The sequence below is a fragment of the Pelophylax lessonae genome (genome assembly GCF_965119305.1).
Source record: "Pelophylax lessonae genome assembly, chromosome: 3".
Taxonomy (NCBI): domain Eukaryota; kingdom Metazoa; phylum Chordata; class Amphibia; order Anura; family Ranidae; genus Pelophylax; species Pelophylax lessonae.
The window spans coordinates 13,808,550-13,823,093 of record NC_138770.1 but is presented as its reverse complement, the minus strand read 5'-3'; the positions used below and the strand labels follow the sequence as shown (position 1 = coordinate 13,823,093).

The 14,544-nt window shown below is 46.5% G+C and overlaps 4 protein-coding genes across 4 annotated transcripts in view; 3 read left to right on the top strand and 1 right to left on the bottom strand.

Annotated features, from left to right (window-relative positions):
• Window positions 1-2,408, top strand: part of LOC309548716 (uncharacterized protein) — a gene marked incomplete at its 3' end in the record, with an annotated part of 124,146 nt that extends 121,738 nt beyond the window's left edge. Inside the window, exons 2-3 of the mRNA XM_082248672.1 lie at window positions 1,880-2,107; window positions 2,187-2,408. Of these exons, the coding sequence (XP_082104798.1) occupies window positions 1,952-2,107; window positions 2,187-2,408 (378 nt within the window). The 5' untranslated portion in view covers window positions 1,880-1,951. The remainder of the gene's footprint in view (window positions 1-1,879; window positions 2,108-2,186) is intronic.
• LOC309550227 (uncharacterized protein) overlaps window positions 1-14,544 on the bottom strand; it is a 1,381,219-nt gene that overhangs the window by 1,301,374 nt on the left and 65,301 nt on the right.
• The window catches only part of LOC309548714 (uncharacterized protein), a gene marked incomplete at its 3' end in the record, with an annotated part of 357,939 nt that overhangs the window by 335,237 nt on the left and 8,158 nt on the right, over window positions 1-14,544 (top strand). The window lies entirely within an intron of this gene.
• The window catches only part of LOC309548715 (uncharacterized protein), a gene marked incomplete at both ends in the record, with an annotated part of 346,981 nt that overhangs the window by 326,286 nt on the left and 6,151 nt on the right, over window positions 1-14,544 (top strand). Inside the window, one exon of the mRNA XM_082248671.1 lies at window positions 10,086-10,525. Coding sequence (XP_082104797.1) covers window positions 10,086-10,525 — 440 coding nt within the window. The remainder of the gene's footprint in view (window positions 1-10,085; window positions 10,526-14,544) is intronic.

The window sequence follows — 14,544 nt, the reverse complement described above, 5'->3', positions numbered from 1 at the left end:
AGAAAAAAATGGCGATTGTTGGAATATTTTATGTCACACTGTATTTGCGCAGCAGTCTTTCAAACGCAATTAATAGACTTTAATGAATAAAAAAAAAAAAAAACGTAACAGTAAAGTTATCCCAATTTTTTTTTTTGTTACACAGAGAATCGTGATCTTTATTCCAAGCTAAAAAATCGTGATTCTCATTTTGGCCAGAATCGTGCAGCTCTAATATATATATATATATATATATATATATATATATATATATATATATATATATATATATATATATATATATATATATACACACACACGCATAGCAGCGCCCACATTACATTATTATATAGCCATCAAGCAGTGTCTGGCCTACCTGGTGATGACTGGTCCTGGCGCTCTGATCCGATGGCCTGGTCTTTAAAGGGGCAAATCCTTGCGATCCAGAAGTGGTTAAACCTGCAGGAGGACCGGTATTTTTATCTATTAATGACTTTACTATTGTTTTAGGCCTGGTTCAAATGTATGCGGGTTGGTGGTTCACATGTATGCGGGTGGGTGGTTCACATGTATGCGGGTTTGTGGTTCACATGTATGCGGGTTGGGGGCCCACATTTGCACAGGCATAGCAGCCCATTGATGTGAATGGGCTTGAGCTGCTATGCCTGTGTTTTCAGCTGAAAAAAGGTGCATGCAGAATTTAAAAAAATGCAGTGGCCATGAAATCCATCCTTCTTTTGCACCATGCGACTTACCTGCCGTTGCTGCACACACAAACTGTTTTTAAATGCCGTGCCCACCTATACAAAAAATGCAGAAAGCTTGCCAGAGCAGGAACTGCAGGTTAGTCGCATGGTGCAAAAGCAGGATGGATTTCAAGGCCACTGAATTTAAAAAAAATGCTGCATGCACCTTTTTTGTGCGGAAAATGAGGGCATAGCAGCCCGTTCAAATCAATGGGCTGCTATGCCTGTGCAAATGTGGGCCGCCAACCCGCATACATGTGAACCAGGCCTAAAGCAATAGTAAAGTAATTTATAAACAACACCTCCTTCAGGTTTAACCACTTCTTGACCACAAGGATTTGCCCTCTTAATGACCAGGCCATCGGATCGGAGCCGAGCGCCAGGACCAGTTATCACCAGTTAGGCCAGACACTGCTTGGTGACCTATTTTAGGCCTGGTTCACAGAGTCTGTACTGACTGACTATATAATAATGTGCAAAAGTGAACCAAAGCCCCTAAATTCAGCAATGAAATTCAAGTGAGGTAAAAATTTAATAATTTAAATTTAATAATAGAATACCGTGATAATACCGTATACCGTGGCAAAACCTTAATCAATTAATCGCAGCATTAAAATCTGATACCGTCACAAGCCTACTTGGACAGAGGGGTGGCTGTGGATGTCGTATACTTGGACAGAGGGATGGCTGTGGACGTTGTATACTTGGACAGAGGGGTGGCTGTGGATGTGGTATACTTGGACAGAGGGATGGCTGTGGACGTGGTATACTTGGACAGAGGGATGGCTGTGGACGTGGTATACTTGGACAGAGGGGTGGCTGTGGATGTCGTATACTTGGACAGAGGGGTGGCTGTGGACGTGGTATAATTGGACAGAGGGGTGGCTGTGGACGTGGCATACTTGGACAGAGGGGTGGCTGTGGACGTGGTATACTTGGACAGAGGGGTGGCTGTGGACATAGTATACTTGGACAGAGGGGTGGCTGTGGACGTGGTATACTTGGACAAAGGGGTGGCTGTGGACGTGGTATACTTGGACAGAGGGGTGGCTGTGGACATAGTATACTTGGACAGAGGGGTGGCTGTGGACGTGGCATACTTGGACAGAGGGGTGGCTGTGGACGTAGTGATGTCACTTTTATTATATATTCAGAGTGGAAATCTGAGAGATTCTAAAGTTGAAGTTAAAGAAGAGATAAAAGAGGAGGATGATGAGGATGGGGTGATGGAGGAGTCAGAGTTTCTAAAAGAACACAAAGATCTGTATCAGGACACCATGGAGGAGTCATCCAGCTACAGAAACCCACCAGAGAGATGTCCCCGTCCTCTGTATTCCCGGGATTCCACACAGGAAGGTCACACCATCCCTCACCATCATCAGGTAGATGAGTGACAATTATTGGTAGTTCTGATTTATACACAGTATATTTGTTACAATGAATGTTTTATTATATATTCAGAGTGGAAACCTCGGGGATGATAATATTAATGTTAAAGAAGAGTATAAAGAAGAGGGTAAGGAGTATGGAGTGATGGAGGAGTTTTCAGAAGGACACAAGGATATGATGGAGCCACCTAATGCCAGGAACCCACCAGAGAGATGTCCCCGTCCTCTGTATTCCCAGGATTCCACACAGGAAGATCACACCACCTGTTATAAGGTTAGTGGGCGGAGCTTATAAAACACAGACTCATGGAGACAATGTGTGGATTGTTAATGTTATATTGCAATATTAAATCTTATATTTTACAGCTGATATTTCTCTCATTTTCTTGGTTTAGAGTGGAGATCCAATCGATATAGAATTTGAGGTTAAAGCAGAAGAAGAGACGTATGTGAGGGATGATCAGCAGTCTATGGAGGAGGATGGAATAACGGGGACATTTATAGAGGAGGACACTCCTACAGAGATCAGAACAGGTGGGTCATTAATACTAAATACATTCCTCCACCCATACTGCTCACTGATTGGTCCAGAGTAGGGCGGGGACTGGGTGATATCAGCCTGTAATCCCCTGGTCACTTTCCTGAGCTGTGTTCCCTGTCCTGTATTCCTGTATTTCTCTTGGATAATCTTCCTTCTCTGTGCTGCAGACACAATTTATGTCTCTAGACTGGATTTATGGAGATTCTGGGGTTCAGCTGGCAGCAAAATGTTAATTTCTCTTACGTCCTCTGACAGTCGCCGCCCCTCATATAGTCTTCACCAATGGGTATTGACCTCTTATCCACAGCAGTAAGCTAGGCGGAAGATTTTGTTAAAAACACAAAACTTTGCATAGACACACCTACAGGGGGCTGTCCCTCTGGTCCAATACCCCCGGCTAGCCTCATTCCCAATTCAGTTTGTCTTTTGCCTAGATAGGAGTAGGCAGCCCTTTTCTCTGTTTTATTACATTTTATTTTCTGCTAAGTGTGTTCTTCTTTGCACTAATAACTTTTTATTTGTTCCTGCGCTTAGTTAGTCAGCGTTTGCAGAGCTGGGAATTGGACTGGTTATACTAGAGCCTTACGGAATCCCAGCCCGCCATTGAGCGTTTAGCAGGCCTCGCAAACGACCTGTCCCTGTCCTCAGGGACAAAGCCTGCGAAGTGGCCACTTCGCTAGGATTTCTCAACTGCGGTACGCAGCGTGTTGCTAGAATCCTGTTTGGCTGACGGCACCCCCACCACCCGGGGTGGGAGGCTTCCCTTCGCAGAGTGGCACCCACGAATTGCATGGATCAGTGAGTACCCCCTCTGTCTATACATTGTATGCCCGGGGGTGTGTGTGTGGGGCCTTCTCTCATGGGGATGGCAGTCTGTTAGAGTCTGTGTGATCCCCTCATGTCTGTCTGTGCGGTCCCTGTGTCTCCCTCAGTGTCCCTGCTGGGGCGCTAATTGCGGTCATGCCGCGCTGTGGGGGGGTTTGCGGGGGTCCCTGAGTCCCTCGGGAGTGTTTTGTGTCACTTTAGAAGTACAGACATGGCGGTGGGGGCCGCTGCGGTGTAAAACACGCGGGGCTGCCATTTTGGGTGTGGGCATGCTGTTCTGGCTTCATGTGTGGGCATTCAGCAGCCATTTTCCCTAGTGTATCCGCGCCCTTTCGGGCGCCATCTTTAATGTGGGCAGTGTATGGTTCAGCGGCCATTTTCCCAGAGCCTCCCCATAGAGTTACATGGGCAACCATTTTTCCTTAGTTCCTGTTTGGGCCTCTAGCGGCGTGACATCACTTCCTTTCTGCAGTCGGATCGAGCTGGAAGCTGGTATAGTACAGCTACACTTCTGGGGGGCTTTTCTATGCTGTTTTTTTCTGGATCATGCTTTACTGGCAGCTATGTTACCTTGTATTTAGCGGCACATGTTGGTCCTCTTTGCGGCGGAGTCCGCCGCTGACTCTGATTTAAAGGGCCAGCGCCAGAAAATCTTTAAGTAGGTTTTTTTTTTTTTTTTTTGGAGTCCCAGGGCAGCATGTTTCCCCCAGCGCTGGTGGAGGGTTTCAGGTATGCCTGAATCTTCTGCGCTAAGCTCCCTTCCTTCTGCACTTGCAACTTTAGCGTCTTAAGTGACTCTGTTGATGTCTAAGCGGGCTTTTAGAAAAAGACCCAACCTGTCTCAGTCTATTTATCCTGAGCTAGATATGGTTGACATGGACAGTGTACCCCCTGAAGGGTCTCAGTCCTCTCAGTCGGTGGGGAGGTGGAGGGGGTCGACTCCCCTTCCGGGTCGGCCATAGAACACGCAGCAATGTCTGCGCTTATAGTTCTGTTGTGGATACACTGCATTTAAAGGATGAGCCCCACCCGCCGGGTAAGCGGTCCTCCTTTGGAACCTGCAGAACCCAGAAAGCGGCTCAGGTATTCCCTGTCCCGCTGAGTTTCACGTAGTGGTGAATGTACAATGGCGCAATTTAATCCACAATTTTGTGGTACCTACGTGGTTTCAGTACCACGGAGGCCAGCCTGTTGGGCTGAGGGAGCGTTCTGGGCAAATTGTTTGCCCAGGGCACTTGGTTGGAGGAGGAATTCTCCCTACCGATACATGCCTTGGAACTGAGCACGATCAGACTCTGTTTGCTCCATTGGTGGGATCGTCTTCAGGGCCACCCTGTGCGGGTGCAGGCGGACAACACCACTGCGGTGGCGTACATCACTCACCAAAGGGGCACCAGAAGTGCCCGGGCGGCCAAGGAAGTGGCTGAGATTTTGCCTGGGGCCGAGACGCTGGTCTCGGCGCTTTCGGCAGTTCACTTTCCGGGTATGGAACACTGGCAGGCCGACTATCGGAGTCACCAGACCCCGTCCAGGGGGAATGGCCTTGGACCTGAAGGTGTTTCACATGCTGTGTGCGCGATGGCGCGCCTCCTCTGAACAACCAGGTGGGAAGGCTCGTGGCAAGCGCGTGCGATCCTGTGACAGCCGCCTCGGACGCGCTGGTGGTGCCTTGGAATCAGTTTCGCCTGATTTACGCCTTCCCCCCGATCCAGTTGTTGTCACGGTTCCTTCGCAGGTTGGTCTCGGAACCGAGGTTGGTGGTCCTGGGGGCCCAGACTGGCCATGCCGGTCTTGATTCGTGGACGTCATGCAAATGGTCGTCGAGCCTCCCTGGCGGCTCCCCTTACCAGGCGAACTGTTGTCTCAGGGGCTGTTCTTCCATCCTACTTTACAATCGCTGGCCTTGTCGGCGTGGCTGTTAAAAGCCAGATCTTGAGAGATCGGGGTTTCTCGTCGGAGATCACTCCTACCTTGCTTAGAGCTAGGAAGGCCTCGTCCGGTAAGATTTCTTATTGTACCTGAAAGGCTTGCTTCGCCTGGTGCAAATCGCAGGGTTTCCATCCTCGCTACTTTTCGGTGGCAAGGGTGTTAGCCTTCCTGCAATCCAGTGTGGACCTAAGTCTTGCACTGTCCACTGTTGAGGGTCAGTTTTCTGCGCTGGCCATTCCGCACCTTTATCAAGGGGTGCGTCATTTGGCCCCCCCTCGGTGGGCGCCCTTAACCCCTTGGGACTTGAATTTGGTTCTGTCCATTTTGCAACGTCTTCCCTTTGAGAACATCCGGGAGATTCCTCTGCTTGCACTGTCACGGAAAGTTGCCTTTCTGGTGACGATCACATCTGCTTTCAGTGTGTCGGAGTTGGCGGTCCTATCTTGCCGCTTCCCCTACCTGGTGGTTAAGAGGGATAAGGTGGTCTTGCGACCTCATCAATCCTTCTCTCCGAAGGTGGTGTCTGATGTCCATCTCCATGAGGACATTGTTTTGCTTTCGCTGTGTGCTAATCCTACGCATCCTATGGAGTTTTGCCTTGCATTCCTTGGATGTTGTCAGGGCGATCAGGGTTACCTGTCGTCTACGGAATCCTTCTGAAAGTCGGATTCTCTTTTTTGTCCTTCCCGAGGGCCTCGGAAGGGTATGGCTGCGTCTGCGGCAACCATTCCTGTCTGGTTCAGATGGACGATTGTACAGGCTTATTCGCCCGGGGATCGGGTTCCGCCCTTCCCTGTCACAGCGCACTCTTCTGAGCAGAGGGTGCATTTTGGGACTTTCGCCATCAGGCGTCGGTGTCCCGGATGTGCAAAGCGGCGACCTGGTCGTCCCTGCACGCCTTTACAAAGTTTACAAACTTGATGTTTCGGCATCGGCAGTTGCCTCCTTTGGCCGCAAAGTTCTATGTACGGCAGACATTGCATTTTTAGCCTTTCCCCTCCTGTGGGGGTTTTTTCCCCCTTGGTTATTTTACCTTCCTGGGGTTGTTCGCTCCTGTTGAGCTTTCCTGTTACCCAGTGGGTTACCTTTTTGGTTCAGATAAGGTTCTTTTATCTGACCTTGGGTGCTTCGTTACCTTGAGACGGTTGCGTTTCCCACCCCTCATGTCTACACTGCTTTGGGGCATCCCATTGGTGAAGACTATATGAGGGGCGGCGACTGTCAGAGGACGTAAGAGAAAACTGAATTTTTGTAAAATCTTACAGTAAAATTCCTTTCTCTGAGTCCTCTGACAGTCGCCGCCCCCACCCCTCTTTTTGGGGTTCATGGACTATCTACTGCTTGCTACCAAACTGAATTGGGAATGAGGCTAGCCGGGGAGGTATTGGACCAGAGGGACAGCACCCTGTAGGTGTGTCTATGCAAAGTTTTGTGTTTTTAACAAAATCTTCTGCCTAGCTTACTCCTGTGGATAAGAGGTCAATACCCATTGGTGAAGACTATATGAGGGGCGGCGACTGTCAGAGGACTCAGAGAAAGGAATTTTACGGTAAGATTTTACAAAAATTCAGTTTTTCACTATAGGTGCTATCAAACCTAGGAACCTAGGACATGTGTTTTGGTTCTTCATACCCGGGTCTAGTAAGATCTCTGACAGAACAACCCTCCCAGGGTTACTTGCTCTGTTGTCTGCTGGCTGTGCCGAGTGGAGGGATATGTCTGTATAGTCTCACGCCCAAGTCACTGAGTGCAGTCTCAGGAGATGGGAGGCAGCGGTGTGGGACCTCTGCAGCTTGTCTCATGTAAACATTTAACCTTCCACTGATTCCTGAATACCAATATTATGAGTCCTGACCCTTACACTGTATAATTTATATTATAAATGTAAATGGTGGAAAGCTGTGAGAATGCCATCATCCCGGTCATAACATCCAAAAAATACCCTCCATAGGAGTAGGGACTATTATGGGCATATAAGACAAAATAAATTCCAAAAACATGGACTATAAAACAATATCCATTTTATTTTATACAGATTGAAAACTAGATTATAAAAGAATGTGGCTTGTGAACATTTGTGAGATAGCAGTTTACCGGTAAGATTACCAAGACCTCAACCAAAACATAATAATGAAATGAGACATCCGAGGGGTCTCGAAAATGAGGGTCGGAAATCTTCTTCGGGATGCTCATATGGTAGGTATAAAGGTATTCCGGCCATATGCACTGCTGTCACATGGACAAGCCAAGGATCATAAAGACAAAAAATTGTGCTACCATGATGCTTAGGCTTAAGATAGAGGGCGCTGTGAGCCACAGGGGGCATCAAAATAGGACCAGGTATCCTCAGATGGATGTCATTTCACTAGTGACAGCAACACCACACTACTAGATGGAACTGTCATCCAATGGTAAGTGTAATGCTGAATACAGAGCAGGCAGCTGAGGTCATGTAACATGAGCTTCCAGACCCACAGATTCATCAGGCTGGGTGGTGTCGCTGCAAAACCACCCGTAACAGCAAAGCACGGTGCCGTTCTGGCAGCTCAGCTGCACCACCAATCACTCTGCTCCAGCCTGTTGGTCTTGAAGTTCATGTTAGATGGTCACAATTCAGCCTCTCTTTCCAGCATATTATTACACAAATGTTCACAGGCCACATTCTTTTATAGTCTAGTTTTTATTCTGTATGTAATAAAATGGATATTGTTTTATAATCCATGTTTTTGGAATTTGTTTTGTCTTATATGCCCATAATAGTCCCCACTCCATTGGAGGGTATTTTTTAATATATCATTTATATTTTATATTACATACTCCTGACCCCTGCACTATATACTCTATGTTGTACATTACATACGTACTTCTGACCCCTGCACTATATACTCTATGTTGTACATTACATAGTCCTGACCCCTGCACTCTATACTCTATGTTGTACATTACATACCCCTGACCCCTGCACTATATACACTGTGTTGTATATTACATACCCCTACACTGTATACTCTATGTTGTACATTACATACTACTGACCCCTGTACTATATACTCTATGTTGTACATTACATACTCCTGACCCCTGCACTATATACTCTATGTTGTACATTACATGCTCCTGCACTATATACTCTATGGTGTACATTACATACCCCTGCACTATATACTCTATGTTGTACATTACATAATCCTGACTTCTGTTCTCTCCCCTCTACCCACTGCTATATATACACATAATATGGATTCTCTTTTGATACACTCATTTTCTACCAGCTGGACATTTTATATCTGATGATTTGATTGGAGGACAGACTTTTACATGGTGATAATAATGTGATAACATCCTCCAACTTTGTAACCTTAAACAGCAAGTGATAATGAGGGAGGAGTCAAAAACCCAATGATCTCTGACCTCTGGTGGGGCTCAGCCCCGCTGTTATTCATGACTAAATCATGGACTAAATAGGGAAGTGCAGGACTTCTTGTGTTGGGAAGATGGCAATGAGTGATAGAGGGGGAGGGGACACTCGTCCCATAATCCCCTCATTACTGTCACTCCTATAAAAGACAGTTCTCATTGTTTCCTCACTCTCTGACTAAGGTCTATGAATAAAGAAATGAACTGGTAGGAGATCAGAGGACCCATTTACTAGTTACCTTGAGGGGGGAATTGTAAGATCCTCAGAGACAAAGCTGTCTGATGTGGGCGGAGTCCTGGTTTAGGGGAACCAATCTGCTGATGTCTAGTAATACTCTTTGTATTTCTATTTTAGTAGATGGATGGGAGATGAGGAAAACCTCAGAGGATTGTCTCACTTTGTCTCCAGACTGTAAAGTAGAAGATGAGGACATCACACAGTATAGTCCAGGAGAAAACCCGGCTACCTCAAATGTCCATCCGGCACCACACAGTGTAGATGGACGATCGTATTCCTCTTATCCTGAGGAACCTCAGACTGTGAGGGACAGTGCCGGACCATCGTATTCCTCTTATCCTGAGGAACCTCAGACTGTGAGGGACGGTGCCGGACCATCGTATTCCTCTTATCCTGAGGAACCTCAGACTGTGAGGGACGGTGCCGGACCATCGTATTCCTCTTATCCTGAGGAACCTCAGACTGTGAGGGACAGTGCCGGACCATCGTATTCCTCTTATCCTGAGGAACCTCAGACTGTGAGGGACGGTGCCGGACCATCGTATTCCTCTTATCCTGAGGAACCTCAGACTGTGAGCGATGGTGCTGTCCTTCCACCAGATAAGAGGTTCTCCTGTACTGAGTGCGGGACGGGTTTCAGTTTTAAATCCAATCTTAATATGCATAAAAGATCTCACAGCGGTGAGAAGCTGTATTCCTGTCCTGAGTGCGGGAAATGTTTTTCACACAAGTCCTATCTTTACAAACATCAGAGATTGCACACGGGTGAGAAGCCATATTCCTGTTCTGAGTGCGGAAAATGTTTTGCACAGAACTCCAGTCTTTACAGACATAAGAGATCTCACACGGGGGAGAAGCCACTTTCCTGTCCTGAGTGTGGGAAATGTTTTTCAGGGAAGTCCCATCTTTACAGACATCAGAAATTGCACACGGGGGAAAAGCCATATTCCTGTTCTGAGTGTGGGAAATGTTTTTTAGAGAAGTCCACTCTTTCCGTGCATCAGAGATTGCACACTGATGAGAAGCCATATTCCTGTCCTGAGTGTGGGAAATGTTTTGCACAGAAGTCCACTCTTTCCACACATCAGAGATTTCACACGGGTGAGAAGCCGTATTCCTGTCCTGAGTGCGGGAAATGTTTTGCACAGAAGTCTAGTCTTAAGAATCATCAGAGATCACACACTGGTGAGAAGCCGTATTCCTGTCCTGAGTGTGGGAAATGTTTTGCACAGAAGTCCAATCTTTCCACACATCAGAGATTGCACACGGGTGAGAAGCCGTATTCCTGTCCTGAGTGCGGGAAATGTTTTTCACACAAGTCTGAGCTTTCCAAACATCAGAGATTGCACACGGGTGAGAAGCCTTATTCCTGTCCTGAGTGCGGGAAATGTTTTGCACATAAGTCTAGTCTTAAGAATCATCAGAGATCACACACTGGTGAGAAGCCGTATTCCTGTCCTGAGTGCGGGAAATATTTTGCACAGAAGTCCACTCTTTACAGACATCAGAGATCTCACACAGGGGAGAAGCCACTTTCCTGCCATGAGTGAGGGAATTCGTCCTCACTAGTCCTGTCTTCCTGTACATCAGGTGTCCCACACAACCCTGGAGGTGTATTATTGCCTTAAGTGCGGGAAATGTCTTCTATATGAATGTTGGTGGACATGTGGGGAAGAAGCACACCCTGATATACACCTCAGATATACTCCATGGCTGATCTTCATCATGTAAGAAACACTTCATAAGGAGATCAGAGATCACCAAAGACATGGATGAAGTGTTGTCCCGTGTTGGCCATTGATACCAGGAGAAAAATAAAAATGGAGTCCTTACCTTTCATTGGCTGAGTACATTTTGTGCGGGAAGATTTCACAAACACTTACAGGTCTGGTTGTTAAAAATGTGTTCATGAAATTTGACCGGCATTCCCCCAGTCATGGTGAATTGGGATTTCCTATAATGGTCAGTTCCATCTAGTGGCCATAATGTGCTTTCCTGACAGATGTCCATGGCAGCATACCTTTGGGTAGCCCCGCCCTCATTCCTCCCCCATAAGACCCCACCCCATAAATGTTCAGGATAAGCCAAAGGTCATGTTTTTTTTTTTGTCCTCCTCACTTATAGGACCATTTTTGTATGAAGTTTTCCTACCTATTGGAAGTATTGGTGGGCGGGTCTCGTGCTGGGCAGCTGTGTGGGATGTCAGGAGCTTCCTTTGGTATCCAGAAGTCTTCCAGGATGTCCCGAGCTATCAGCGGGGTAGTGTTATGGCACACATATATAGAGGGTCCATGCCTGGAGAGTGGGCCCTGCCACCGGTGGCCATTTGCATTGGCTGGGAGCCCAGCTGTTAGCGGGTGGCCATTAAGTGTTAGACACGTGAAATACGTTTCGGTGCGAATACAAATTCAGACAAATTTCTAGTTATTCCTAGATTCGGATGTATCCAAATCTCCAAATGAAATTGTAATGAACTTCATTGAAATCTGTTAGAAATTGTACAAACGAAACAAATTTTAACAAATTCCATCTTTTCAGAACAATTCGAATTTGAATCAGTCAAAAAAAACGATCGACCGATGCAAATTCTGTATGAAGAAATAGCTGTTTGTTATGCAGCAAGCCAGGAAGCCGGCCGCCCGCATCCTTACCAACCATGACTCATCAGCTGTCAGCGGGCTTCCCCACTGACAGATGAATGAAAAGAAAAGAATGCCGGCATTGCCCAGCATTAGAAGAAAATGGGGTTTATTAAAAAATAACTACTGCAGGTTCCTCCAGCATTTGACATTTCTTACATAAGTAAGGGGCGGAGTCACCTGTCTACGTCACCTGGTGGCACTGCCCCCTTCTGAAATCATGGACCGGTGCATGCTGGGTCCCTGATGTCAGAAGGGGCGGTGCCACCAGGTGATGTAGACAGGTGGCCCCGCCCCTTACCTATATAAAAGATGTGAAACAGGTAGCCTGCAGTAGGCAGAGGGTCTCCATGACGGCGAAAGCGTCTTTTTTTTTAATTTATTCTTTCAAGTACGTTGGGCATTGTGATTGATGATGGATCTACATCAGGGGACGCTGAAGATGTACAGACAGTTTTCTCTTAAAATTAACAGACTCGATATTAGTGTTTCATAGACATAGAACATAATCTGTATTTATGTACATCATAATAAATACAAACATGGCTTACTAGCACACGGCCTTCCTTCCAACCCCCAACAAATTAACCCGACCTGGGGCTGACACAGAGGAGAAAAATCAGACCAAAATGTTTTGTATATACAGGTATCTGTGCTGATGATCCTAGGTACGAAATAAAATATAAAATATCACAAAAGTAAGTACACCCCTCACATTTTTGTAAATATTTTATTATTTTCATGTGACAACACTGAAGAAATGACACTTTGCTACAATGTAAAGTAGTGAGTGTACAGCTTGTATAACAGTGTAAATTTGCTGTCCCCTCAAAATAACTCAACACACAGCCATTAATGTCTAAACCGCTGGCAACAAAAGTGAGTACAGCCCTAAGTGAAAATGTCCAAATTGGGCCCAATTAGCCATTTTCCCTCCCCGGTGTCAAGTGATTCATTAGTGTTACAAGATCTAAGGTGTGAATGGGGAGCAGGTGTGTTAAATTTGGTGTTATCACTCTCACTTTCTCATACTGATCACTGGAAGTTCAACATGGCACCTCATGGCAAAGAACTCTCTGAGGATCTGAAGAAAGAATTGTTGCTCTACATAAAGATGGCCTAGGCTATAAGAAGATTGCCAAGACATTGAAACTGAGCTGCAGCATGGTGGCCAAGACCATACAGCGGTTAAACAGGGCAGATTACACTCAGAACAGGCCTCGCCATGATCGAACAAAGAAGTTAAGTGCACATGCTCAGCATCATATACAGTGATTGTCTTTGGAAAATAGACATACGAGTGCTGCCAGCATTGCTGCAGAGGTTGAAGGGGTGGGGGGTCAGCCTGTCAGTGCTCAGACCATACAGTGCACACTGCATCAAATTGGTCTGCATGGCTGTCGTCCCAGAAGGAAGCCTCTTCTAAAGATGATGCATAAGAAAGCCTGCAAACAGTTTGCTGAAGACAAGCAGACTAAGGACATGGATTACTGGAACCATCTCCTGTGGTCTGATGAGACAAAGATAAACTTATTTTTTTCAGATGGTGTAAAGCATGTGTGGCGGCAACCAGGCAGTGCTAGAAAATAATGGTGGCCACACAAAATATTGACTTTTGATCATTTTTGGCACTTTAACCTAGGGACGTACTCACTTTTGTTGCCAGTGGTTTAGACATTAATGGCTGTGTGTTGAGTTATTTTGAAGAGACATCAAATTTGAGGTGCTCACTATGGCACTTGGTGCAATGTGTTGAGTTAGCCACAGGGTGCTATACAGGTCCAGGGATGTAGTTCATCACTATGGAACTTCATACCTATGGAACCCAGTCCCCGAGGACCTCTTCGGGGGTATGTCCACTATGACAATTAAAGCATGGAACTTATATACAGTCCAGTATTCAGGACAGATAAGACAGGGTCACCCTGTAACTTTGACCATTATTCTATAAAACATTACTAAGTCTGGAATGTATTCCCCTTACGGCGTAAGCTTTTCAAACTTTGCGCTAAAATTCAGAGCTCAGTCTCAGGTGGTCACACCGCTGGTCACACCCTTTAATGCCACTTCCATCTAGAACCGTGATAAGCTACTCAGGTGCCCTTTCACCACTCGTTGCCGGACAGTCAACACCTGGGTTACCGCGTACTCCTTTCAGACACACTGCACCCTATCTCCTGCACCCTATTCCATGAGTACCCCACAGGGTAATACCCTCACTTATAGCTATGGTGGAGACCAGGAGAAAGGGAGCCAATTCTAAATCAGAGAAGATTGGCTCTGCCAAAGGTCCGCTCAATACTCAGCCTTGGAGTGACAATGTGTCTCTTGTACCGGAGTAGGAAGCAGTTTTATCACCAATGTCTGTATCCGGTTCTAGCTCTATCTTAGGCACACAACATGTGTCCTACCTGACGAAAGCAGAATTTTCTTTCGCCTTTTTCTCTATGGTGGTTAAGCTAGAAGGTCATTCTAGAAGAGTGGTGCAAATTGAACAGAAGGACAGAGCAGCAGAATGTCTTAGTGGTCATCACTTTGCAGCACTGGGTTGCTCAGTTCAAACCCCAACTGGGACACTTCTACCTGCATTGCAGGATGTCAGATTAGGCATTTATGAACAGGAGGAGGTTTTCCAGCATACTAAGCAGGGATATTTTTCAGCAGCAATGCGGGGGAATGCAGTTAGGACACCTCTAGCACTGACTATGTAATGGCAAGGGGTGCTGGAGTGTGCTGCAGGGTCTATTGATGCTCGCTGCTGGGGGGTCTATTCTAGATGGAGGGGATCTATTTTGGCAGGGGGGTCTTTTGTTGCTGGTGGAGGACCTACTATTGCTGGGGG